A 24,045-nucleotide genomic window follows, 5' to 3' on the forward strand; every position below is an offset into this window, starting at 1 on the left:
ACCGGCCCACCGAAGTCGAGTGGAAGAGACAAACTACCAGTTTAGTTTATACATTCGGCAAAATACAAAGACTACAGTCGACTGCCAACAGTCCACCGTAGTCTCCACTAGTCCAAAACTTCAATCGATGCACCCAGTGGGTGTACAGACGCAAAGATTTTCAGAAAGAATCTTCAAATAGCCGACTAACCTGAACGTTGCTCTGGAGAGCCGAGCTGGCATCATAGGTGGCTTGGCTGGTGTCCCGCACCATCTTCATCTTCTCCATCATAATGCCCGCCTGGCGTATGGCTTCCCTAGCAGCATTCACCTCGTCCTCTGGGACATGATGGGTCACAAAAACTGAAGGCGGGTCGACAGGGGCCTGAGCAGTCGAAGAAGAAGGCAAGGCACTCGACAGGGGCTCCGCGAAGGTAACAGAACCCCGATTGACATCACCAGTGTCCTGAACGACTGGTTCCGCCCTCGGCGTTGACCGTAGCGCCTCACTTGCAGGATCTCGCCTACTCTTCCTCGTCAAAGACCTCTTGGGCTCTTCATCATCATCAGGGAGGTCAATAATGTTGGGAGTTGTGCAAAGTTCAAATTGCCAAAATCACGTCACCCAGTGGTTCACGATGTAGTTGAATCGACCAAAGAAAGATAGTATGGCGGAAATCATACCTGGATTAGAAGTGACCGCATCCTCCATCACCTCATCATCATCTCTGTAAGCTGAGGTCCCGGAAGTGGCAGCACTAACAATTCCAAAGTTCGTCCAGTTAAAACAAGAAAAACAAACAGCGCGGAGCGTCGAGTGAATACAAGGAGAGACACTCACGCGGAGGCGACAGGGATATCAATCTTGATCTTTGGCAGCGCCTTCCGAGTCTTCGGCTCTGCAACTTTGGGGTGCTTTGGCGCCTTCTCAGTCGGGGTTGGTGAAGAGACCCGAGGACGCTTCAAAGACTGGCCAGCCTAAGCAGTTGCCTTGTCGCGGGCACTCGGCCGTTCTTGGTCAAGCTTGGATCGTCTCTCTATGCGAGGAGGCGACTCGACTTCTTCCCCATCACTTGAGTCGTCACTTCCACCATCCCCTTCACCATCAGAAGTCCACTCGCCACTTTCGCCACCACTCGCCTCGCCTTCCAGAGCTTGCTCTTGCTCCCCGTTGGGCATCGAATACATTTCAGTAATGGCCTGAAAGAAAGCAGGGAGAACAAAGTCAGTCGACGCAATACAGACAGCTGCGCGAGTGAATTCAGATTACAAGCAAAAACTCAGAATCATACCTGCTCTGGTGCACGCGACTGGTCGAATGGGAGAACTCTCCTGGCTCCTCTGGGATTGTCCTTGTTCCCGGTAATGCTCGACAGCCACTTCTCCAGCGTGTCGTCATCAACCTCCTCCGGGTAGATCCGAGTGGAGTCTTCTAGACCCGAATACATCCACATCGGGTGGTCTCGGGCTTGGAGAGGCTGGATGCGCCGCTGAAGGAAGACCTCCAAGAGATCCATACCAGTGACCCCGTCACGAATGAGCTGGACCACTCGGTTGACCAACCCCTTCATGTGCGCCTTCTCCTCCGGGAGCACCTTAAAAGGGGAGGGTTTTTCCACTCGGTACATGGTAAAGGGAGGGAGGCCAGTCGATTGCCCTGGCGTCGACTGGTCTTTGCAGTAGAACCAGATCGACTGCCATCCGCGAACTGAATCGGGAAGAATCATGGCCGGAAAGGAGCTTTTTCCCCTCGTCTGGATGCCAAGACCCCCACACATCTGGATCACTTGGGTCCTCTCGTCACTCGGATTAGCCTTTTTTACTGTCTGGGAGCGACAAGTGAAAATATGCTTGAAAAGACCCCAGTGAGGTCGACAACCCAAGAAGTTCTCACACAAGGAAATGAACGCGGCAAGATAAACGATTGAGTTGGGGGTAAAATGGTGGAGTTGAGCCCCAAAGAAGTTCAGAAACCCTCGGAAGAAAGGATGAGGAGGCAAGGAAAACCCACGGTCGACGTGGGTGGCAAGAAGAACGCGCTCACCCTCCCGGGGTTGCGGCTCGGATTCCTTCCCCGGAAGCCGCGCCGAGTCGTAGGGGATCAGCCCTCCCTCGGCCAGGTCGTCGAGGTCTTCTTGGGAGATCCTCGAGTGGATCCAATCGCCCTGGATCCAACCCTTCGGCAGGCCAGTCCGCGAGGAAGATCCGCCCCGGCTCGTCGCCTTCCCCTTTGACCTCGTCGTCGCCTTCTTTGCCCGCTCCAGAGCCGTTGTCTTCTCCTTCACCATTGTTGCCGACGAGACGCGTGTGGCGCGGTGGTGCTGGAGCAAGAGCGAGCGCAGAGAAGAGGCGTGAGGAGGAGAAGAGATAATGGGGCACACTGTTCGGGAGACTCCGGTCCAACGCCTTATATGAGGTCGCTTCCGAGTGGCTGACAGGTAGGCCCAGATGGCTCTGTCAAAGCCCGTAACGACCACACGAGAGATACGTGGCGAAAAAGGTGGCGCGGGGATCGAGGCGGCTCCTCTCTATCTCGTCCCTTTACTGCGGCCTCCCCCGTCCCGCGCGCTTCCCAAAATTCGGATCCCACTAAATCCGCGGGTAGCAAATAACTTGTCAGACCAATGATCTCCTCCGCAATGTCACTCGGAGCCTTACAAATAAAGAAACTCACTCGGCGAAGAATTAAGAATGGATCAAGGCGACTGAAAAGGGAGTTGCTGTCATCACTCAGGTCCGTTGATCCGAAACAAGATATGCTCACGGCATAGAAAACGAGTCGGAGAAGTCCTCAACTCCTTCCCCACTCAAACCTCAATCCATTCGGGGGCTAATGATGAAGCTATGTACCTAGGGTAGGGTCACGGACCTGTCCTAACTGCCCTACCCAAGGGCACTTCTAGAATAAATCACCTTTCAATTGACTTGGAGGTGTGCCACTCGACAGACTCGAAGACATTCGACCAAGAAGCAATTACTCGACCAAGATCCAACCACTCGACGGCCAGGAGACCTAAAGTCACTCCGCACGCTAACGGTCGGTCATTAAGTAGCTTTTATGGTCATCATAGCACTTTATTACTAGCGTTATCAGTAACGCCCTACCTTAATGTACATTGAACCCTTCGTAACGTGGGCTGGCCGGGTTTCTGGCGCACTCTATATAAGCCACCCCTCTCCTCCGAGACAAGGGTTCGCACCTCTGTAACTCATATACACATAATCCAGTCGACCGCCTCCGGGCACCGAGACATAGGGCTGTTACTTCCTCCGAGAAGGGCCTGAACTCGTAAACCTTGCGTCCTTACAACCTCTCCATAGCTAAGACCTCGCCTCTCCAGACTTACCCCCCTACATCACTGTCAGAATTAGAACCACGACACCAGCCCCCTTGTGGGATGGTCTATCCCCTCCTTTAGTTTGGCCCATAAGGCCCATATCTTCCTGGAGGGTGTGCCCGGAACCCCTTCTGGTGACCCGAGTCCTTCCCGGTACGTCCCGAAACACTTCCGGTGTCAAAATACCATCGTCCTATATATTAATATTTACCTCTCGATCATTTCATGACTCCTCGTCATGTCGATGATCTCATCCGGGACTCCGAACAACATTCGGTCGCCAAAACATATAACACATATGACACTATATCGTCAACAAATGTTAATTGTGCGGACCCTACGGGTTCAAGAACTATGTAGACATGACCAAGACACCTCTCCGGTCAATAACCAATTGCGGAACCTGGATACCCATATTGGCCCCTACATATTATACGAAGATCTTTATCGTTCGAATCGTTATGACAACATACGTAATTCCCTTTGTCCATCGGTATGTTACTTGTCCGAGATTTGATCGTTGATATCTTCATACCTAGTTCAATCTCATTACCAGCAAGCACTACTGCAGGATGCTGCTAACACGACACTATGATCAGAGACCCTTCGACGAAACTAAGTGCGATGCAATAATCACAAACGGTGGTGTAAAATAACCGTAAAAAAGGTGCAAAACGTTTGCGATGGAGTATGTGTCAAACACGGTTCAGATTTTAGTTGTGTGTGCGATGCAGGGCATACGGTTCAGTTCTATTAACTGTTTGCAATGAGGAGGAACAAAAGAAACGGGCAGCCAGATGAAGGCGTGTGTGATATATAGCATATGGTTCACTCGGATGAACTATTTGTGATTAGGCAACCCAAAAGAAACGGTCAGCTAGATCAAGGTGTGTGCGATATACGGCATGCGGTTCACTCGGATGAATTGTTTGTGTTGAGACAAGAGAACAGAAACGGTTCAACTTTACAAGATGTGTGTGATATGCAGCAAACAGGTATGTAATCGAAAACATGTGCGAAGACCAATAACAACATAGACGATTACTACTAACAAGCCATGTGTGTTGTGAGCAAACGATCACTGGTATACAATTGTGAGTGATTGATGAAAACATCACCGACGGGTTCCATTGTTTAGTCCGTGTGCGATGTGATTTTATTTGTCCGCACAACATCTATCCTCTGTCTATAGAGCATCAACATATATACTTAAAAAGACAGCATTGCATAACCAAATTAAGCGTACAATTACACAAGTGACTACACACATAACATTTCCACACACCAAAGTAAGCAATTACATGCATACTAAAGTAGGAGAAACGATGATCTAACCATCTACTTACTGTTGCGATGACGCTTGCCATTGCGCTGCTTCCGGCTAGATACCTGGCCGTTTTGGGGAAGGAGGCACTTCCTCATGTCAACGATCCACCTGTACATGTCGTAGCTCATGTACGCCTCCTTGGCCGCGTACACGACATGAGCTTTATCGAGTTTCTTCATCCAGACCGAGTGCCAGGCATGCTTGTCCTTGTTGCACGAATCTTTCATGTCTCTATAGTAGGGGTGGATGATAGCCTCAGCGAGGTGAACCACTGAGTCCTTCTCATGCTCCTTGTTGCCCTAGATCCTGCATTGGCCCCGGATGTCAACAAGATTCTGGCAGGCAATTCCCGAATTCTCGAGCGCCTTTACATCATTGGTGATGTACACCGTAGCGAACATGTAGCGGGGGCTGTTGATAAACCTAGCGAAATGCTCACAAGGCCTTGTGGCCAGGTGATACGTCTCCAACGTATCTATAATTTTTGATTGTTCCATGCTATTATATTATCTGTTTCGGATGTTTAATGGGCTTTAATATACCCTTTTATATTATTTTTGGGACTAACCTATTAACCGATGGCCTAGTGCAAATTGTTGTTTTTTTGCCTATTTCAGTGTTTCACAGAAAAGGAATACCAAACGGAATGAAACCTCCGGGAGAGTTATTTTTGGAATAAACGTGATCCAGGGGACTTGGAGTGGACGTCAAGAAAGAAGCGAGGAGGCCACGAGGCAGGAGGGCGCGCCCCCCACCCTCGTGGGCCCCTCACAGCTCCACCAACCTACTTCTTCCTCCTATATATACCCATATACCCCGAAAACATCCAGGAGCACCACGAAACCCTATTTCCACCGCCGCAACCTTCTGTACCCATGAGATCCCATCTTGGGGCCTTTTCCGGCACTCCGCTGGAGGGGGAATCGATCACGGAGGGCTTCTACATCAACACCATAACCTCTTCGATGATGTGTGAGTAGTTTACCACAGACCTACGGGTCCATAGTTATTAGCTAGATGGCTTCTTCTCTCTCTTTGGATCTCAATACAAAGTTATCCTCGATCCTCTTGGAGATCTATTCGATGTAATTCTTTTTGCGGTGTGTTTGTCGAGATCCGATGAATTGTGGGTTTATGATCAAGATTATCTATGAACAATATTTGATTCTTCTCTGAATTCTTTTATGCGTGATTTAATATCTTTGCAAGTCTCTTCGAATTATCAGTTTGGTTTGGCCTACTAGATTGATCTTTCTTGCAATGCGAGAAGTGCTTAGCTTTGGGTTCAATCTTGCGGTGTCCTTTCCCAGTGACAGCGGGGGCAGCAAGGCACGTATTGTATTGTTGCCATCAAGGATAAAAAGATGGGGTTTATATCATACTGCTTAAGTTTATCCCTCTACATCATGTCATCTTGCCTAATGCGTTACTCTGTTCTTAATACTCTAGATGCATGCTAGATAGCGGTCGATGTGTGGAGTAATAGTAGTAGATGCAGAATCGTTTCAGTCTACTTGTCGCGGACGTGATGCCTATATACATGATCATGCCTAGATATTTTTATAACTATGCACTTTTCTATCAATTGCTCGACAGTAATTTGTTCACCCACCGTAGTATTTGCTATCTTGAGAGAAGCCACTAGTGAAACCTATGGCCCCCAGGTCTATTCTCCATCATATTAATCTCCCGTCAACTAGCCATTTCTGTCGCCGTTTATTTTGCAATCTTTATTTTCCAATCTATACAACAAAAATACCAAAAATATTTATCTTATTATCTTTATCAGATCTCACTTTTGCAAGTGGCCGTGAAGGGATTGACAACCCCTTTATCACGTTGGTTGCAAGGTTCTTAATTGTTTGTGCAGGTACGAGGGACTTGCGTGTAGTCTCCTACTGGATTGATACCTTGGTTCTCAAAAACTGAGGGAAATACTTATGCTACTTTGCTGCATCACCCTTTCCTCTTTAAGGGAAACCAACGCATGTTCAAGAGGTAGCAAGAAGGATTTCTGGCGCCATTGCCGGGGAGATCTATGCACAAGTGAAGACATACCAAGTACCCATCACAAACACTTATCCCTCGCATTACATTATTTGACATTTTCCTCTCATTTTCCTCTCCCCCACTTCTAAAACGATTTTCGAAAACCTTTGCCTTTTCTTTTCCTTCTTCCTGTATGTATATTAGTTTGTGTTTCCATGTGCCTTCCATTTGCTTGCATCTTTGCTTGCTAAAAATCTATTGATATGGATCCACTTAGAGTGTTCTACTTGGATCATCTTCGATCCTTATGCGCTCGTGCTGAAACCCCAACTAGCCTGGTTGACGGGAAATCTTTATGTGAGCAAGCTCATTTTGTGTGTCACCATTTGTCTGAAAGAGGGAGACTCTTATGGGATCAAATAAACAGATTGTTGTGTTATGCTTGGAATCTTTGTGAAATTTATGGTTTTACTTGTTGCTCTAAGAACCCTAAAAAACACCTCCCCTACCATTGTGAGTCTAATGATAATAAAATCTTATGTTCTTATGCAAAGGGTGTTTATAGTTACTACGATGTCGAACAAATTGAAGAATTTGTTGCTTTTAAGGGTGCTTATGAAGTTGCTTCTTTGATTGAAAAGTATGATGTTACTCTCTATGAATCTGAAATTTTGACATACTTAAATATTGCTATGAAAACTATGCTCATAATGTCTATGTCAAAGAATTTATTGAAAGAATGACCGCTGCTTTAGAAGAAAATAATGATATGCATGAATCTATAGATAATTATGATTCCGATGATTTGATTGAAATATTGCTTGATGAACATGATGCTTGCTATTCTTGTGGCTATGATGGCAATATTTATGAAAATGAATTTGCTATAGTTCCTTATGTTAAACATGAGATCGTTACTATTGCACCCATACTTGATAGTTCCTTCGATGAAAAGCATGATTGCAATGATGCTATTATAAATTCTAATAATGTAAATTGTGCTAATAATATGCAAAACCCTAAGCTTGGGGATGCTAGTTTTGCTATGTCCACTACTTGTTGCAATGATCATGATTGGGGTGATTCTTCTTATGATCTTGAAAATTTATTTAAGCCCCATGATGAATATAAGATTGATAATAATGTTTGCAATATTGAAAGTGGGTTGTGTCAACTTTAGACCCCACGTATTTGGAGAATGTTCAATCTTATGCAATCTTCGATAAAAGTGGGTTTGGAGAGGTCATGACTTTAGTTAATGTTAATCCCACTATTTTGGAAGAGTGTAAACTTTGCATGCATGTGGATCATGTTGAAAATATTTTATGTGATAGCTATTTTGTTGAATTTGCTTATGATCCCACATGTAATTATTATGAGAGAGGAAAATATGATTGTAGAAATTTTCATGTCACTAAATTACATCTCGTTATATTGAGATTGCTATTGTTTCTTTCCGCTTCCTTGCATATGCTAGTTTTTGCTTGCTATGATAATTTGTTTGCCTTTAAGATGCCTATGCATAGGAAGTATGTTAGACTTAGATGTGTTTTTCATGTGTTTCGTGATGCTCTCTTTGTGCTTCAATTCTTGTCTTTCATGTGAGCATCATTGAAATTATCAATGCCTAGCTAAGGGCGTTAAACGATAGCGCTTGTTGGGAGGCAACCCAACTTTATTTTTGTTTATTGCTTTTTGTTCCTGTTTAGTAATAAGTAATTCATCTAGCTTCTGTTTAGATGTGGTTTTATGTTTTTAATTAGTGTGTGTGCCAAGTAGAACCTTTGGGAAGACTTGGGGGAAGTCTTTGCGATCTTGCTGTAAAAACAGAAACTTTAGCGCTCACGAGATTTGCTGCCATTTTTTGCGGGAGAGTGCGATTAGGTTGATTCTTTTTGCATATGATTAATAGACAATCCACAAATTTATATAAGAATTTTTGGGGTTACAGAAGTATTCAAAACCTACATATTACTACATACTGTTCTGTTTTTGACAGATTCTGTTTTTCGTGTGTTGTTTGCTTATTTTGATGAATCTATGGCTAGTATCGGGAGGTATGAACCATAGAGAAGTTGGAATAAAGTAGGTTTAACACCAATATAAATAAATAATGAGTTCATTACAGTACCTTGAAGTGGTGGTTTGTTTTCTTATACTAACGGAGCTCATGAGATTTTCTATTGAGTTTTGTGTTGTGAAGTTTTCAAGTTTTGGGTAAAGATTTGATGGATTTTGGAATAAGGAGTGGCAAGACCCTAAGATTGGGGATGCCCAAGGCACCCCAAGGTAAAATTAAGGGACAACAAAAAGCCTAAGCTTGGGGATGCCCCGAAAGGCATCCCCTCTTTCGTCTTCGTCCATATGTAAATTTACTTGAGGCTATATTTTTATTCACCACATGATATGTGCTTTGCTTGGAGCGTCTTGTATGATTTGAATCTTTGCTTTTTAGTTTACCACAATCATCCTTGTCGTACACACCTTTTGGAGAGACACACATGAATCGGAATTTATTAGAATACTCTATGTGCTTTACTTATATCTTTTGAGCTAGATAATTTTGCTCTAGTGCTTCACTTATATCTTCTAAGAGCACAGTGGTGGTTTTATTTTATAGAAATTATTGATCTCTCATGCTTCACTTATATTATTTTGAGATTCTTATAGAACAGCATGGTAATTTTCTTTGGCTATAAAATTAGTCCTAATATGATAGGCATCCAAGATGGGTATAATAAAAACTTTCATAAAAAGTGCATTGAATACTATGAGAAGTTTGATACTTGATGATTGTTTTGAGATATGAAGATGGTGATATTAGAGTCATGCTAGTTGAGTGGCTGTGAATTTGAGAAATACTTGTTCTAAAGTTTGTGATTCCCGTAGCATGCACGTATAGTGAACCATTATGTGATGAAGTCGGAGCATGATTTATTTATTGATTGTCTTCCTTATGAGTGGCGGTCGGGGACGAGCGATGGTCTTTTCCTACCAATCTATCCCCCTAGGAGCATGTGCATAGTACTTTGTTTCGATAACTAATAGATTTTTGCAATAAGTATGTGAGTTCTTTATGACTAATGTTGAGTCCATGGATTATACGCACTCTCACCCTTCCACCATTGCTAGCCTCTCTAGTACCGCGCAACTTTCGCCGGTACCATACACCCACCATATACCTTCCTCAAAACAGCCACCATACCTACCTATTATGGCATTTCCATAGCCATTCCGAGATATATTGCCATGCAACTTACCACCGTTCCGTTTGTTATGACACGTTTCATCATTGTCATATTGCTTTGCATGAGCATGTAGTTGACATCATATTTGTGGAAAAGCCACATTTATAATTCTTTCATACATGTCACTCTTGATTCATTGCATATCCCGGTACACCACCGGAGGCATTCACATAGAGTCATAATTTGTTCTAGTATCGAGTTGTAATTTTTGAGTTGTAAGTAAATAAAAAGTGTGATGATCATCATTATTAGAGCATTGTCCCAAGTGAGGAAAGGATGGTGGAGACTATGATTCCCCCACAAGTCGGGATGAGACTCCGGACGAAAAATAAAAAATAAAAAAAGAGGCCCTAAAAAAGAGAAAATGCCCAAATAAAAAAAGAAAAGAAAAAATGAGAGAAAAATAGAGAATGGACAATGTTACTATCCTTTTACCACACTTGTGCTTCAAAGTAGCACCATGATCTTCATGATAGAGAGTCTCCTATGTTGTCACTTTCATATACTAGTGCGAATTTTACATTATAAAACTTGGATTGTATATTCCAATGATGGGCTTGCTCAAAATGTCCTAGGTCTTCGTGAGCAAGCGAGTTGGATGCACACCCAATTAATTTCTTTTGTTGAGCTTTCATACACTTATAGCTCTAGTGCATCCGTTGCATGGAAATCCCTACTCACTCACATTAATATCTATTGATGGGAATCTCCATAGCCCATTGATATGCTTAGTTGATGTGAGACTATCTTCTCCTTTTTTGTCTTCTCAACAACCACCATTCTATTCTACCTATAGTGCTATATCCATGGCTCACGCTCATGTATTGCATGAAGATTGAAAAAGTTTGACAATGTCAAAAGTATGAAACAATTGCTTGGCTTGTCATCAGGGTTGTGCATGATTAAATACTTTGTGTGATGGAGATAGAGCATAGCCAGACTATATGACTTTGTAGGGATAACTTTCTTTGGCCAAGTTATTTTGAGAAGACATGATTGCTTTGTTAGTATGCTTGAAGTATTATTATTTTTATGTCAATATTAAACTTTTGTGTTGAATCTTTCGGATCTGAACATTCATGCCACAATAAAGAAAATTGCATTGAAAATTATGCTAGGTAGCATTCCACATCAAAAATTCTGTTTTTATCACACTACTAGAAAAAGGCCTGTTAGTGGCACACCTACTTTGGCCATTAATGGCGCACTATAGGTGCGCCACTATTACCATGCCACTAGTAACAAATACTAATGGTGCGCCATTAGTATACCAGATAATAGTGGCGCACCTGACAGTGCGCCATTACTATGCCTCCTAGGGGGCCATATTTACCTTCATGTATGCCCCCAAGTGCGCCATTATTATGCCCCATAATGCGCCACTGGTATTTAGCCCTGGTGCACCACTAATGCTGAACAAGGTGCGCCACTACTATGAATATTAGGATTTTTTTTTCTTTTCTGATATTTGCACAGGTTACAAAATACATTACAGCACAGAATATAAACAGCACAACATATAAAAAGCAGATTTATCGAATACAATAGAAGATTAGTCTTCGAATACAAGTCATCATATTAGTCTCTGAATTCAAAATACCGAACAAAGTTAGAACATTACAAGTCTCGAGACCGCGAGTAGCGAGTTTGTCGTCACATTACAAAGTCGATATCGATCATCTAAACTACCATCACATAGAAGAGAGCTGCGGTCACGATGAGCATCATCGCGATGAAACTGGTCTTCATCTGCTTCCTCCTTCGCTCCCTCCTCTCTCCTGCTAGATAGCGCGTGTATCTAGCTTCCGCCTCCACCCTAGTGGTGTACCCTTTGTAACTGTTACCGCTGAAATGGTGAACCTGTCTCCGACACTCCTCCCAGTCGTCGTAGACTCCGGGAACCTTACCCTTGTACACGACATACGACGGCATCTCTATGCACTAGACAAACAAAACGTTAGTAGCAATTCACGGACAATACATAAGCAATATATAAGTATGCAAAAAACGGATCGGAAGAGAAAAGCAACACATTAATAGCACGATTCATGGTCCTACTAATAAATAGCATCAATTACATATAAGTTGAATGACTGTCCAAACCAAAGAGACATACAATTTCATTAAAGTTTAATTACAACATGAGCTAATCGATATTTCAGAACTACATAGCATCACTACTTTCGACTCGACTCAGGGACCGGAGCGTGGATCAAGCCGCCGTCTTTCGTGATGGTCATGAAATCATGATCGTTGTCAGCCTGCATTTGTAGCGTTGTTTCTATTTCACTGTTGGACGGTTGATATTTGAGGTAGAACTGCCCCGAGGTACGAAGGACATCTTGATGGATGATTTCCGCAAACTCTGACTGGATGCAAAAGAATTCTTGTCTGAGGTCCACGTCCTGGATTGCCGACAAGTGTGCGGCCCAATCTTTGAGACTATTTGGTAGCACAAGGTGCTTATGGTCCCGTACGATCGCCCACATGTGATGGAGGGCGTAGTAGGCATCCTTCTGACCACTAGGCGGCTGCTTGACGCAGGGGAACGTCGTTACGTGGGTGAACACGTGCTTGTCGTACCTAAAAATTGGCCTCCTAAAGGTGCCTCCAGATTTGGCGTAGCCGGGGACAACATCATCAAGAACTTTCTTGATATTTCTGTAGTCTTTATTCGACTGATGGTCCGAGTCAAAATACATGGCCATGGAATAGTTCGGGCTTAAGAGGATGAGTGTGCAACGTGTGTCACTGCACAAAACACGGAATGTTAGAAAAAAAGAACGATCGAAATCTAAGAAATCATATGTTACGGGGAGGTGAGGGGATGACTTACTCGGAAAAGTAAGGCACGAGGAAGTTATCCTTATCTGGGTTCGCCAGAATGAGGCCTTCGAGGTATGAACTTGCGACTTGCCGGTCCCTAGCTCTGCCCAAGATCTTGGCACGCATGTAGAATGGGTCGACTATCACGATGTCCAGGGTCTTGTCTCTAATGATCCGCATCTCTGTACTAAGCGAAAATAGCCGAATGAAGGTGTAGTGCAGCGCATGAAGGTTAAACATAGCAAAGATGTCATCAAACCGCAGGACGATCATACCCCCGATGGTGCTATCGACAAAGCCCTTGCCCTCTAGCACCTTGGCCACGAAAACTGGGTATGCCACATCATTCTCGGAGAGACGCCGCTTCTCCAAAGAAAGAACACTGTCATGCAGACTCCGCATAGCACCGATTGCAGCATTGAGCAGATTAGTCGGTAGCATCGGCCTACCCGCCACATGCACCCTCCTCGAGATATCCTTAGGTGAAGGTGGCCCATCCTGAGCATGGATCATACTCGGTGCCGGCTAGCTCGCACCCTTATTATTCTTTCTTTTCTGTCCCTTCTGCTTCTTCTGCTGTAACGGGATCGAGTTCCGCTCAGAGACCACCTTCTTAAGTGTGTTGGGGCTGATAATATTTCGCACCTCGGCTATGTGAGGCTCGGTGAAGGCGGCAGCTGGAGGTGTCTCCTGAGAACTGAACGCCAGATGACGCCTGTTGCAATTGGGTTTCTCCGCGGTACCAGCTAGATCGCGATCGTCTTTTGCAGGGTTGGGTTCTTGAGAAGGAGGCCCCAAGAATTCGTCACCATACCCATGTTCGTTGGAGTATTTATCGACCCTGGTAAATGTACCGTCGTCGTCGTCCGGATCCTGTGCCATATGCATGTCCGGATCAGCTGACGGCGGTAGCGTTGCGGCGGTCTTGCCATGGCTTGGCGCCGGCACGACTGGCAGTGTTGTCTGTGGGGTGGTGTCCCCCGCCCCCAAACGAATCTGGCTCTTCGGCCAAAGCATGGACCAGCTTATGCAAGCGCTGAGGGTCATCACATCATCTTCGTCGGCCCCAGGGAGTCGATACGTGAAGGAAATATGCCCTAGAGGCAATAATAATGTTATTATTTTATTTCCTTATATCATGATAAATGTTTATTATTCATGCTAGAATTGTATTATTCGGAAACATAATACTTGTGTGAATACATAGACAAACTAAACGTCACTAGTATGCCTCTACTTGACTAGCTCATTAATCAAAGATGGTTATGTTTCCTAACCATAGACATGTGTTGTCATTTGATTAACGGGATCACATTATTAGGAGAATAATTTGATTAACATGACCCATTTCGTTAGCTTAGCACCCGATCGTTTAGTATGTTGCTATTGCTTTCTTCATGACTTATACATGTTCCTATGACTATGAGATTATGCAACTCCCGTTTGCCGGAGTAACACTTTGTGTGCTACCAAACGTCACAACGTAACTGGGTGATTATAAAGGAGCTCTACAGGTGTCTCCAAAGGTACATGTTGGGTTGGCGTATTTCGAGATTAGGATTTGTCACTCCGATTGTCGAAGAGGTATCTCTGGGCCCTCTCGGTAATGCACATCACATAAGCCTTGCAAGCATTGCAACTAATGAGTTAGTTGCGAGATGATGTATTACGGAACAAGTAAAGAGACTTGCCGGTAACGAGATTGAACTAGGTATTGAGATACCGACGATCGAATCTCGGGCAAGTAACATACCGATGACAAAGGGAGCAACGTATGTTGTTATGCGTTCTGACCGATAAAGATCTTCGTAGAATATGTGGGAGCCAATATGAGCATCCAGGTTCCGCTATTGGTTATTGACCGGGGACGTGTCGCGGTCATGTCTACATTGTTCTCGAACCCGTAGGGTCCGCACGCTTAAGGTTTCGATGACAGTTATATTATGAGTTTATTAGTTTTGATGTACCGAAGTTAGTTCGGAGTCCCGGATATGATCACGGACATAACGAGGAGTCTCGAAATGGTCGAAACATAAAGATTGATATATTGGATGGCAATATTCGGACACCGGAAGTGTTCCGAGGAAGTTTCGGATAAAACCGGAGTACCGGGGGGTTACCGGAACCCCCCGGGGGGTTAATGGGCCTCATGGGCCTAAAGTGGAGAAGAGGAGGGGCGGCCAGGGCAGGCCGCGCGCCCCTCTCCCCCTAGTCCGAATTGGACAAGGAGGGAGGGGCGGTGCCCCCCCTTTCCTTCCTCTCCTCTCTCCCTTCCTTCCCCCTCTCCTACTTGCACAAGGAAAAGGAGGGAGTCCTACTCCCGGTAGGAGGACTCCTCCCTGGCGCGCCCCATCATGGCCGGCCGCCCCTCCCCCTTGTTCCTTTATATACGGGGGCAGGGGGCACCTTTAGACACAATAATTGATCCGTGAGATCTCTTAGCCGTGTGTGGTGCCCCCCTCCACCATAATCCTCGATATTATTGTAGTGGTGCTTAGGCGAAGCCCTGCGATGGTAGAACATCAAGATAGTCACCACGCCATCGTGCTGACGGAACTCTTCCCCGACACTTTGCTGGATCGGAGTCCGGGGATCGTCATCGAGCTGAACGTGTGCTAAAACTCGGAGGTGCCGTAGTTTCGGTGCTTGATCGGTCGGGCCGTGAAGACGTACGACTACATCAACCGCGTTGTTATAACGCTTCCGCTTTCGGTCTGCGAGGATACGTAGATTACACTCTCCCCTCTCGTTTCTATGCATCACCATGATCTTGCGTGTGCGTAGGAAATTTTTTGAAATTACTACGTTCCCCAACAGTGGCATCCGAGCCTAGGTATTATGTGTTGATGTTATATGCACGAGTATAACACAAGTGAGTTGTGGGCGATATAAGTCATACTGCTTACCAGCATGTCATACTTTGGTTCGGCGGTATTGTTGGATGAAGCGGCCCGGACCAACATTACGCGTACGCTTACGCGAGACTGGTTCTACCGACGTGCTTTGCACACAGGTGGCTGGCGGGTGTCAGTTTCTCCAACTTTAGTTGAACCGAGTATGGCTACGCCCGGTCCTTGCGAAGGTTAAAGCAGCACCAACTTGACAAACTATCGTTGTGGTTTTGATGCGTAGGTAAGATTGGTTCTTGCTTAAGCCCGTAGCAGCCACGTAAAACTTGCAACAAACAAAGTAGAGGACGTCTAACTTGTTTTTGCAGGGCATGTTGTGATGTGATATGGTCAAGACATGATGCTAAATTTTATTGTATGAGATGATCATGTTTTGTAACCGAGTTATCGGCAACTGGCAGGAGCCATATGGTTGTCACTTTATTGTATGTAATGCAACTGCGCTGTAATGCTTTACTTTATCACTAAGTGGTAGCGATAGTCGTGCAAGCATAAGATTGGCGAGACGACAACGATGCTACGATGGAGATCAAGGTGTCGCGCCGGTGACGATGGTGATCATGACGATACTTCAGAGATGGAGATCACGAGTACAAGATGATGATGGCCATATCATATCACTTATATTGATTACATGTGATGTTTATCTTTTATGCATCTTATCTTGCTTTGATTGATGGTAGCATTATAAGATGATCTCTCACTAAATTTCAAGATAAAAGTGTTCTCCCTGAGTATGCACCGTTGCCAAAGTTCGCCGTGCCCAGACACCACGTGATGATCGGGTGTGATAAGCTCTACGTCCATCTACAACGGGTGCAATCCAGTTTTTGCACACGCAGAATACTCAGGTTAAACTTGACGAGCCTAGCATATGCAGATATGGCCTCGGAACACTAAGACCGAAAGGTCGAGCGTGAATCATATAGTAGATATGATCAACATAGCAATGTTCACCATTGAAAACTATTCCATTTCACGTGATGATCGGTTATGGTTTAGTTGATTTGGATCACATAATCACTTAGAAGAATAGAGGGATGTCTTTCGAAGTGGGAGTTCTTAAGTAATATGATTAATTGAACTTAAATTTATCATGAACTTAGTACCTGATAGTATCTTGCTTGTTTATGTTTGATTGTAGATAGATGGCCCGTGTTGTTGTTCCGTTCAATTTTAATGCGTTCCTTGAGAAAGCAAAGTTGAAAGATGATGGTAGCAATTACACGGACTGGGTCCGTAACTTGAGGATTATCCTCATTGCTGCACAGAAGAATTACATCCTGGAAGCACCGCTGGGTGCCAGGCCTGCTGCTGGAGCAACACCAGATGTTATGAACGTCTGGCAGAGCAAAGCTGATGACTACTCGATAGTTCAGTGTGCCATGCTTTACGGCTTAGAATCGGGACTTCAACGACGTTTTGAACGTCATGGAGCATATGAGATGTTCCAGGAGTTGAAGTTAATATTTCAAGCCAATGCCCGGATTGAGAGATATGAAGTCTCCAATAAGTTCTATAGCTGCAAGATGGAGGAGAACAGTTCTGTCAGTGAGCATATACTCAAAATGTCTGGGTATAATAATCACTTGATTCAATTGGGAGTTAATCTTCCAGATGATTGCGTCATTGACAGAATTCTCCAATCACTGCCACCTAGCTACAAGAGCTTCGTGATGAACTATAATATGCAAGGGATGAATAAAACTATTCCCGAGCTCTTCGCAATGCTGAAAGCTGCGGAGGTAGAAATCAAGAAGGAGCATCAAGTGTTGATGGTTAAAAAGACCACTGGTTTCAAGAAAAAGGGCAAAGGGAAGAAGAAGGGGAACTTCAAGAAGAACAGCAAGCAAGTTGCTGCTCAAGAGAAGAAACCCAAATCTGGACCTAAGCCTGAAACTGAGTGCTTCTACTGCAAGCAGACTGGTCACTCGAAGCGGAACTGCCCGAAGTATTTGGCGGATAAGAAGGATGGCAAGGTGAACAAAGGTATATGTGATATACATGTTATTGATGTGTACCTTACTAGAGCTCGCAGTAGCACCTGGGTATTTGATATTGGTTCTGTTGCTAATATTTGCAACTCGAAACAGGGACTATGGATTAAGCGAACACTGGCGAAGGACGAGGTGACGATGCGCGTGGGAAATGGTCCCAAAGTTGATGTGATCGCGGTCGGCACGCTACCTCTACATCTACCATCAGGATTAGTATTAGACCTAAATAATTGTTATTTGGTGCCAGCGTTGAGCATGAACATTATATCTGGATCTTGTTTAATGCGAGACGGTTATTCATTTAAATCAGAGAATAATGGTTGTTCTATTTATATGAGTAATATCTTTTATGGTCATGCACCCTTGAAGAATGGTCTATTTTTGATGAATCTCGATAGTAGTGATACACATATTCATAATGTTGAAACCAAAAGATGTAGAGTTGATAATGATAGTGCAACTTATTTGTGGCATTGCCGTTTAGGTCATATCGGTATAAAACGCATGAAGAAACTCCATACTGATGGACTTTTGGAATCACTTGATTATGAATCACTTGGTACTTGCGAACCGTGCCTCATGGGCAAGATGACTAAAACACCGTTCTCCGGTATTATGGAGAGAGCAACAGATTTGTTGGAAATCATACATACAGATGTGTGTGGTCTAATGAATGTTGAAGCTCGTGGCGGATATCGTTATTTTCTCACCTTCACAGATGATTTAAGCAGATATGCATATATCTACTTAATGAAACATAAGTCCGAAACATTTGAAAAGTTCAAAGAATTTCAGAGTGAAGTTGAAAATCATCATAACAAGAAAATAAAGTTTCTATGATCTGATCGTGGAGGAGAATATTTGAGTTACGAGTTTGGTCTACATTTGAAACAATGTGGAATAGTTTCGCAACTCACGCCACCCGGAACACCACAGCGTAATGGTGTGTCCGAACGTCGTAATCGTACTTTACTTGATATGGTGCGATCTATGATGTTTCTTACAGATTTACCGCTATCGTTTTGGGGTTATGCTTTAGAGACGGCCGCATTCACGTTAAATAGGGCACCATCAAAATCTGTTGAGACGACGCCTTATGAACTGTGGTTTGGAAAGAAACCAAAGTTGTCGTTTCTGAAAGTTTGGGGCTGCGATGCTTATGTGAAAAAACTTCAACCTGATAAGCTCGAACCCAAATCGGAGAAATGTGTCTTCATAGGATACCCAAAGGAGACTGTTGGGTACACCTTCTATCACAGATCCGAAGGCAAGACATTTGTCGCTAAGAATGGATCCTTTCTAGAGAAGGAGTTTCTCTCAAAAGAAGTGAGTGGGAGGAAAGTAGAACTTGATGAGGTAACTGTACCTGCTCCCTTATTGGAAAGTAGTACATCACAGAAACCGGTTTCTGTGACACCTACACCAATTAGTGAGGAAGCTAATGATAATGATCATGAAACTTCAGAACAAGTTACTACCGAACCTCGTAGATCAACCAGAGTAAGATCCGCACCAGAGTGGTACGGTAATCCTGTTCTGGAAGTCATGCTACTAGATCATGATGAACCTACGAACTATGAAGAAGCGATGGTGAGCCCAGATTCCGCAAAATGGCTTGAAGACATGAAATCTAAGATGGGATCCATGTATGAGAACAAAGTATGGACTTTGGTTGACTTGCCCAATGATCGGCAAGCAATTGAGAATAAATGGATCTTCAAGAAGAAGACTGACGCTGACGGTAATGTTACTGTCTACAAAGCTCGACTTGTTGCAAAAGGTTTTCGACAAGTTCAAGGGATTGACTACGATGAGACCTTCTCACCCGTAGCGATGCTTAAGTCTGTCCGAATCATGTTAGCAATTGCCGCATTTTATGATTATGAAATTTGGCAGATGGATGTCAAAACTGCATTCCTGAATGGATTTCTGGAAGAAGAGTTGTATATGATACAACCGGAAGGTTTTGTCGATCCAAAGGGAGCTAACAAAGTGTGCAAGCTCCAGCGATCCATTTATGGACTGGTGCAAGCCTCTCGGAGTTGGAATAAATGCTTTGATAGTGTGATCAAAGCATTTGGTTTTGTACAGACTTTTGGAGAAGCCTGTATTTACAAGAAAGTGAGTGGGAGCTCTATAGCATTTCTGATATTATATGTAGATGACATATTACTAATCGGAAATGATATAGAATTTGTGGATAGCATAAAGGGATACTTGAATAAAAGTTTTTCAATGAAAGACCTCGGTGAAGCTGCTTACATATTGGGCATTAAGATCTATCGAGATAGGTCAAGACGCTTAATTGGACTTTCACAAAGCACATACCTTGACAAAGTTTTGAAGAAGTTCAAAATGGATCAAGCAAAGAAAGGATTCTTGCCTGTGTTACAAGGTGTGAAATTGAGTAAGACTCAATGCCCGACCAATGCAGAAGATAGAGAGAAAATGAAAGATGTTCCCTATGCTTCAGCCATAGGCTCTATCATGTATGCAATGCTGTGTACCAGACCTGATGTGTGTCTTGCTATAAGTCTAGCAGGGAGGTACCAAAGTAACCCAGGAGTGGATCACTGGACAGCGGTCAAGAACATCCTGAAATACCTGAAAAGGACTAAGGATATGTTTCTCGTATATGGAGGTGACAAAGAGCTCATTGTAAATGGTTACGTTGATGCAAGCTTTGACACTGATCCGGACGATTCTAAATCGCAAACCGGATACGTGTTTACATTAAACGGTGGAGCTGTGAGTTGGTGCAGTTCTAAACAAAGTGTTGTGGCGGGATCTACATGTGAAGCGGAGTACATAGCTGCTCCGGAAGCAGCAAACGAAGGAGTCTGGATGAAGGAGTTCATATCCGATCTAGGTGTCATACCTAGTGCATCGGGTCCAATGAAAATCTTTTGTGACAATACTGGTGCAATTGCCTTGGCAAAGGAATCCAGATTTCACAAGAGAACCAAGCACATCAAGAGACACTTCAATTCCATCTGGGATCTAGTCCAGGTGGGAGACATAGAGATTTGCAAGATACATACGGATCTGAATGTTGCAGACCCATTGACTAAGCCTCTTCCATGAGCAAAACATGATCAGCACCAAAGCTCCATGGGTGTTAGAATCATTACTGTGTAATCTAGATTATTGACTCTAGTGCAAGTGGGAGACTGAAGGAAATATGCCCTAGAGGCAATAATAATGTTATTATTTTATTTCCTTGTATCATGGTAAATGTTTATTATTCATGCTAGAATTGTATTATCCGGAAACATAATACTTGTGTGAATACATAGACAAACTAAACGTCACTAGTATGCCTCTACTTGACTAGCTCATTAATCAAAGATGGTTATGTTTCCTAACCATAGACATGTGTTGTCATTTGATTAATGAGATCACATTATTAGGAGAATAATGTGATTGACATGACCCATTCCATTAGCTTAGCACCCGATCGTTTAGTATGTTGCTATTGCTTTCTTCATGACTTATACATGTTTCTATGACTATGAGATTATGCAACTCCCGTTTGCCGGAGGAACACTTTGTGTGCTACCAAACGTCACAACGTAACTGGGTGATTATAAAGGAGCTCTACAGGTGTCTCCAAAGGTACATGTTGGGTTGGCGTATTTCGAGATTAGGATTTGTCACTCCGATTGTCGAAGATGTATCTCTGGGCCCTCTCGGTAATGCACATCACATAAGCCTTGCAAGCATTGCAACTAATGAGTTAGTTGCGAGATGATGTATTACGGAACGAGTAAAGAGACTTGTCGGTAACGAGATTGAACTAGGTATTGAGATACCGACGATCAAATCTCGGGCAAGTAACATAAAGATTGATATATTGGACGGCAATATTCGGACACCAGAAGTGTTTCGGGGAAGTTTCGGATAAAACCGGAGTACCGGGGGGTTACCGGAACCCCCCGGGGGGGTAATGGGCCTCATGGGCCTAAAGTGGAGAAGAGGAGGGGCGGCCAGGGCAGGCCGCGCGCCCCCTCTCCCCCTAGTCCGAATTGGACAAGGAGGGAGGGGCGGCGCCCCACCCCCTTTCCTTCCTCTCCTCTCTCCCTTCCTTCCCCCTCTCCTACTTGGACAAGGAAAAGGAGGGAGTCCTACTCCCAGTAGGAGTAGGACTCCTCCCTGGCGCGCCTCATCATGGCCGGCCGCCCCTCCCCCTTGCTCCTTTATATACTGGGGCAGGGGGCACCTCTAGACACAACAATTGATCCGTGAGATCTCTTAGCTGTGTGCGGTGCCCCCCTCCACCATAATCCTCGATATTATTGTAGCGGTGCTTAGGCGAAGCCCTGCGACGGTAGAACATCAAGATCATCACCACGCCGTCGTGCTGACGGAACTCTTCCCCGACACTTTGCTAGATCGGAGTCCGGGGATCGTCATCGAGCTGAACGTGTGCTAAAACTCGGAGGTGTCGTAGTTTCGGTGCTTGATCGGTCGGGCCGTGAAGACGTACGACTACATCAACCGTGTTGTTATAACGCTTCCGCTTTCGGTCTACGAGGGTACGTAGATTACACTCTCCCCTCTCCTTGCTATGCATCACCATGATCTTGCGTGTGCGTAGGAAATTTTTTGAAATTACTATGTTCCCCAAAAATACGGAGGTAACAAGTCGTCGTGGCCCCGCAGCACCCGAAACAGTTGAACCATATACACGGTGGGTGGCATCGGATTACCGTGGAACAGGCGGTTGCCCGGTTGAACGATTCTGGCCTTGGCGACATCGATCAACTCGCCGTCCACAAAGTGTAGGAGAGTGCATGGAACATCGGCGGTGCCCTACGAAAACATGTAGGGAGTCAGGGACGCCCAGTCAAAGGCAAGGAGATGAAGTCATCGGTAGAGAGGCTTAGTTACCGTGATGGCGTCGAGCTCGGCTAATGTCGAGGCACCGCCAACGGTGGGCGTGCAAGTGATGGAGGGGCCGCTTGCTGCCGAGGTGCCGGCCGGCGTATTCTTCCCACACCCGGGTGCATTAAGCTCCAATGCCGGCGTCGACGCCGGAGACACCAATGCCGCCTCCGCCGGAGACACCAATGGCGCCGCCGGCGCGTGCTACCTCCTGAACACTGCGTTGGACTTCCCCAAAGAGGAGAGGATGATGCAGCAAAGTAGTGTAAGTATTTCCCTTAGTTTTTGAGAACCAAGGTATCAATCCAGTAGGAGGCTACGCGCGAGTCCCTCGTACCTACACAAAAACAATAGCTCAACGCAACCAACGCGCTTAGGGGTTGTCAATCCCTTCACGGTCACTTATGAAAAGTGAGATCTGATAGAGATGATAAATAATATTTTTGGTATTTTTGGCATAGAGATGCAAAGTGAAAAGTAAAAGCAAAGCAATAATAAAGTGATGGAGATTGATATGATGAGAAAGAGACCCGGGGGCCATAGGTTTCACTAGTGGCTTCTCTCAAGAGCATAAGTATTCTACGGTGGGTGAACAAATTACTGTTGAGCAATTGACAGAATTGAGCATAGTTATGAGAATATCTAGGTATGATCATGTATATAGGTATCACGTCCGAGACAAGTAGACCAACTCCTGCCTGCATCTACTACTATTACTCCACTCATCGACCGCTATCCAGCATGCATCTAGAGTATTAAGTTAAAAACAGAGTAACGCCTTAAGCAAGATGACATGATGTAGAGGGATAGTTTCATGCAATATGATAAAAAAACATCTTGTTATCCTCAATGGCAACAATACAATACGTGCCTTGCTGCCCCTTCTGTCACTGGGAAAGGACACCGCAAGATCGAACCCAAAGCTAAGCACTTCTCGCATGGCAAGAAAAACCAATCTAGTAGGCCAAACCAAACTGATAATTCGAAGAGACTTGCAAAGATAACCAATCATACATAAAAGAATTCAGAAAAGATTCAAATATTATTCATAGATAGACTGGATCATAAACCCACAATTCATCGGTCTCAACAAACACACCGCAAAAAGAAGATTACATCGAATAGATCTCCACAAGAGAGGGGGAGAACATTGTATTGAGATCCAAAAAGAGAGAAGAAGTCATCTAGCTACTAACTATGGACCCGTAGGTCTGAAGTAAACTACTCACACTTCATCGGAGGGGCTTGGATGATGATGTAGAAGCCCTCCGTGATCGATGCCCCCTCCGGTAGAGCTCCGGAATAGGCCCCAAGATGGGATCTCGTGGATACAGAAAGTTGCAGCGGTGGAATTAGGTTTTTGGCTCCGTATCTGATCGTTTGGGGGTACGTGGGTATATATAGGAGGAAGAAGTATGTCGGTGGAGCAACAGGGGGCCCACGAGGGTGGAGGGCGTGCCTGGGGGGCAGGCGCGCCCCCCTACCTCGTGGCCTCCTGTTAATTGGCTTGATGTAGGGTCCAAGTCTCCTGAGTTGTATTCAGTGAGA

The 24,045-nt window shown here is 44.6% G+C and overlaps 1 protein-coding gene across 1 annotated transcript in view; it reads right to left on the bottom strand.

The window, feature by feature from the left end:
* LOC147972431 (uncharacterized) overlaps nt 1-24,045 on the bottom strand; it is a 50,899-nt gene that overhangs the window by 15,425 nt on the left and 11,429 nt on the right. The window contains exons 5-8 of the mRNA XM_087524329.1: nt 22,657-22,701; nt 13,353-13,580; nt 12,718-13,205; nt 12,440-12,632 (exon numbers count right to left, since the gene is read on the bottom strand). Of these exons, the coding sequence (XP_087380455.1) occupies nt 12,440-12,632; nt 12,718-13,205; nt 13,353-13,580; nt 22,657-22,701 (954 nt within the window). The remainder of the gene's footprint in view (nt 1-12,439; nt 12,633-12,717; nt 13,206-13,352; nt 13,581-22,656; nt 22,702-24,045) is intronic.

Source organism: Triticum urartu, chromosome 5A (assembly GCF_056163025.1).
Source record: "Triticum urartu cultivar PI428250 chromosome 5A, HENAU_Tu73, whole genome shotgun sequence".
In the NCBI taxonomy this organism is placed as follows: Eukaryota; Viridiplantae; Streptophyta; class Magnoliopsida; order Poales; family Poaceae; genus Triticum; species Triticum urartu.